Source organism: Panicum virgatum, chromosome 3K, assembly GCF_016808335.1.
Source record: "Panicum virgatum strain AP13 chromosome 3K, P.virgatum_v5, whole genome shotgun sequence".
Lineage (NCBI taxonomy): Eukaryota > Viridiplantae > Streptophyta > Magnoliopsida > Poales > Poaceae > Panicum > Panicum virgatum.
This window is the reverse complement of record NC_053138.1, coordinates 52,363,367-52,367,586: the sequence shown is the minus strand read 5'-3', so window position 1 is coordinate 52,367,586 and position 4,220 is coordinate 52,363,367. Positions and strand designations below refer to the sequence as shown.

The 4,220-nt window shown below is 44.4% G+C and overlaps 1 protein-coding gene across 1 annotated transcript; it reads left to right on the top strand.

The window, feature by feature from the left end:
- The first annotated feature begins 708 nt into the window (after positions 1-708).
- Positions 709-2,674, top strand: LOC120701529 (protein RAFTIN 1B-like). Its single transcript, XM_039985540.1, has 3 exons — positions 709-924; positions 1,365-1,470; positions 1,601-2,674. Exons 1-3 carry the CDS (start codon positions 874-876, stop codon positions 2,578-2,580), a joined length of 1,137 nt encoding a protein of 378 aa, XP_039841474.1. The 5' UTR covers positions 709-873; the 3' UTR covers positions 2,581-2,674.
- The last annotated feature ends 1,546 nt before the right edge of the window (positions 2,675-4,220 follow it).

Below are 4,220 nucleotides of genomic sequence, written 5' to 3'. Positions count from 1 at the left end.
GGATCAATTTGTAAGTCAAATCTGGCTAATCGATGATTCCATGAATTGAACTTAAGCCAAATTGAGTGTCAACAATATGCACAGCCACGTGCTAGGTCCAATAAACCGGCAACCACTTGCTAGCGTACGTGCTCCAGCCGACCCTTAAATCTTTCTTTTACATCATAAATGCTTGTTGACGTTGGATTAGTTATTAGCTAATCAATTCATTTTATGTTAAAAAAAGGTGGGTCAACTTTCATCGAACAAATAGAGTCAGATCGTCGTGGCTCTGTCCAGATTCAAAGCGCACGCAAGCTTTCTGCTGACTGATGGGTGTACAAATTCATATGAAAATAACAAATTCCATATGCAAGTGCACTACAAGACAAAATTTTCTTCTAGTGCCTTATGCACTTTGAGTTTGTCATTTTTGTTTGAATTTTTCTAGATCTCAACTTTTGATACAGAGTACATCTGATGATGCACTATGGATGTGCATCGTTTGAAATTTTTTGGATACTCTTGCAACTATAATTTTTTAAAAGGTGTTCACGTTTCCACTGAGAAGGTGGTGGTTTGCTAATATTCGCTGACCTAGCTGGATAAGAGCTCAACGCACTGCTTCCAGCAGTGCCTATGACTGGCACAGTTTCCTGAAAGGTGCGGGACGCCTGCTGCATGACTTTCTATATTACATCTAAGGTTGCCTTAGCAGCCATTCATTAAGATTTCCTTAGCAGCCGTTCTATATTACATCTTCTTGGGAGAGGAGATTGTATAAGTTACAGCTCGACACTTTCTACTATAAGTATCAGCATACCCTGGCCGCCTTAGTCGAAACACTGGGGCTGCTGGACTGAGTCATCAGCATATTTATCTCGGCTGCTTTCCATGGCGCGACTCCTCCACTCTGCCACAATCTCCATCTTTGTTCTGCTTGTGGTAATCATTTACTCGTAACGTTCCAAAATAATTATGTCTTTATAGTTTCATGCTGAATCTAACTTCCTTGGCTTTGATTAAGTTTACAGAAATATCCATAAATAATGGTCCGATCTGATCCGTTAGATAAACTATAAAATATGTTTTGACAATATATTTATTTGATATTGTATATATATGTTTAGGGTGCAGTTTTTCTACTCCCGGGAGTAGTTACTCCATCTTTCATAAACCATATTGCTTATGTATCCATATCGATCTAATTATCGGTAGACGCTAGTTGTTTTAACTTATATGATCACGGGTCGTCATAAGTGATAAGTCCACATCACATACGACACACACAGAAGAAAGACAATGGATGAAATTTTGATCTTTTGTATTAGGCAGAGATATAGATAATTAAGGCCACCGATTTTAGTTTACAATGTTGTGTTCAGGTTGGCCGGTGTAGCAACGCAGTCCTGACGGAGGCCGAAGTGTTCTGGCGCACCGCCTTACCGGATTCTCCACTCCCGGACCCCATCGTCAAGCTCCTCCATCCTGGTCTGTCGTCCATAACATGCTTTAATTAATTTCTCAAAACTAGCTATGATTGTAATACAAAAGAAACATTCATTATATATATATATGGCTGATGATGCTCACTGCTGGTCTTAATTACATTACGGTGCAGAGACCAGCAGCGTTGTAAACAAACAACCAAAGGATGATGATACGGTTGCTGAAGCATACTCCCTGACTTGGCTGATGTGGGGGCTTCGCTCTCCCTCTGCACCGACGACCAAGCACTCCAACACTGCAGCAGAAACCAGCCTTGTAAACAAACCAAAGGACGATGATACTGCTGCCGAAGCATTCTCCCTGACATGGTTAATGTGGGGGCTTCGCTCCCCATCCGCACCTCCCAAGCAGCCCTCGTCTCCCAGCCGGCCGTCCCGTGCAGGCCGTGACCACAGCGCCGACGAGTATTTGGCCAAGGGGCTCTTCTTCCACGAGGACCTAGTCCAAGTAGGCAAGACCCTAACTCTCTACTTCCCGGTGGCAGCCAGCGCGCCGCTCGGACTCCTGCCGCGCCGCGTGGCCGACGCCATCCCGTTCTCGGCGTCCTCGCTGCCGGCCACCCTCGCCCGGCTCGGCATCGCCAATGACTCCGCGCAGGCGACCGCCATGGAGGAGACGCTGTACATGTGTGAGCTGCCACAGAAAGCAGGCGAGGCGGCCAAGTTCTGCGCGACGTCGCTGGAGGCCCTGGTGGAGGGATCCATGGCGGCGCTCGGCACCCGCCGCATCCGGCCGGTGACCTCCGGCCTGCCCCGCTCGGGGGCGCCCAAGCAGCCGTACACCGTCCGGGCCGTGCACCCGGTGGACGGGGCGAGCTTCGTGTCGTGCCACGACCATGACTACCCGTACACCGTCTACATGTGCCACAACACGCCCTCCACGAGGGCGTACATGGTGGAGCTGGAGGGTGCCCGCAGCGGCCTGGCCGTCACGGTCGCCGCTATCTGCCACGCGGACACGTCCAGTTGGAACGCGGAGCATGTCTCCTTCAGGATCCTCGGCACCAAGCCCGGCGGCGCACCGGTCTGCCACTACCTGCCGTATGGGCACAATTTGTGGGTCAACATGGAGGCAAATCGCTCGTCATCCTAAGCAACTTCTAAACAGCTGCACTCGCTCCGTCGTCCCAACCAAGATTGATCATGTCTATGTAGTGTGTACGTCTATCGATTCAGGCTAAAAATACCAGCTGATGTTTGCAGCCGGTATGTAACACCCACATTTTCAAATTAGAAATCTAAATAAATTTAATTAGAATTATTACAGGATCGATAAGATTTTAATTAATTTATCTTGATTTTAGAGCATTTGTCATGAATTAAATGAATTACTTAGCTATAAAAGAAATATAAAGAAAATAAGTTTTGAACAAATATGCTGCCTTTGTATTATTTTATTGCTTGTTGTTCAATTTGAATTTAAATTTCCTTGAATTTAAATTTGAATTGAATTGTTTGAAGTATTTTTAAAATAGAAAACCTCTCTCTATTCCTTTTCTCCTTCCAGCCCAGCCCAAATCTCCTTTCCCCTCCTCTTTTCTTTTCTCCCGCAGCCAGATCTATTACTTTTCTCCTTCCAGCCAGATCTTGATCGAACGGCCCAGATTAGATTCAACTCGTGTCAACCAAGTCTTACCGGTCAACACAGACGACTTTGCAAAAGAGACTCTAATTTTCTAGAATCAACCCGCAGTCCACCGTAGTTCAAAAGTATTTACAAAAAAGCCCATTCTTTTATGTTTTAGCCCCCGACCTTTTCTAAAATAGATCCCGCCGTCCTTAGCCGGTTGTTTCGATGCTAGCGCCCGCATATAAGGTTTAATTACGTTTTATCCCTCGGTTTCTTTAGTCAGAGCCCTTTTTCTTTTAAAATCTTTCGTAGATAAGCCCCTAGAACCCTGTTTTAGCCATAACTTGATCATTTTAACTCTATTTTTAATGATTCTTGCGCTCACACGATCCTTGTAAAGTATACAGTAGCTTTATAACATTTTTTTGTACTGTTTACATTGATTGGTGTACTATTTCTTATTTATTGTACTTGTTTGCTTGTATGTACTTGTGTGAGGCGATAGACGTTGCGCCTTTTGAGGATCAGCAAGAGCAAGCCTTTGAGGACACTAAGTAGCAGCAGCATTTTGACGAAGGCAAGTGGCCCTTGATCATGCTTGTTGTCCCAATAATTTACTACATATTCACATTTACTTTATATGCATGCAAGTGTCTACAATATGACGGGTCCCAAATTAAGCATGTACCTTGTTTCTTTATTTTCCTTCCTTGATAAGCTTGGGTTTACTTTATGTTGTAGCTATGCTAGTTGCTCTTACACTAGACTAAGGTTGGTAATTTGGAAACACTGATACACTTGTTATACTTCATGTTCTGGTATACCTGTTATAATTAAGATCATATGCTTTAATTGGAATATGGAGAACTGCCCAGGAAAACAGTGCAACAACAATATCATATGGCTCTGATCTGACTAATTAATTAGAAACCTTAGCTTATGATGATCTTACCGAAAGAGCAAGAGGGGTTGCATCGACGGGGTATAACTCGGTCCTCTTGAGGTTTTGATATATTCCTGGGTAAGGCATCATCCTCATTAGGAAGTGTTATGACCGCTTTGACTTGAATTCTTAGCGGGTTATCATAAGTTACGGAATCTTTATAAAGGCCTCGTAGTGAACCTCTCGCCACTCACCAAAGGAAGTGTTTAAGGGCCTTGCA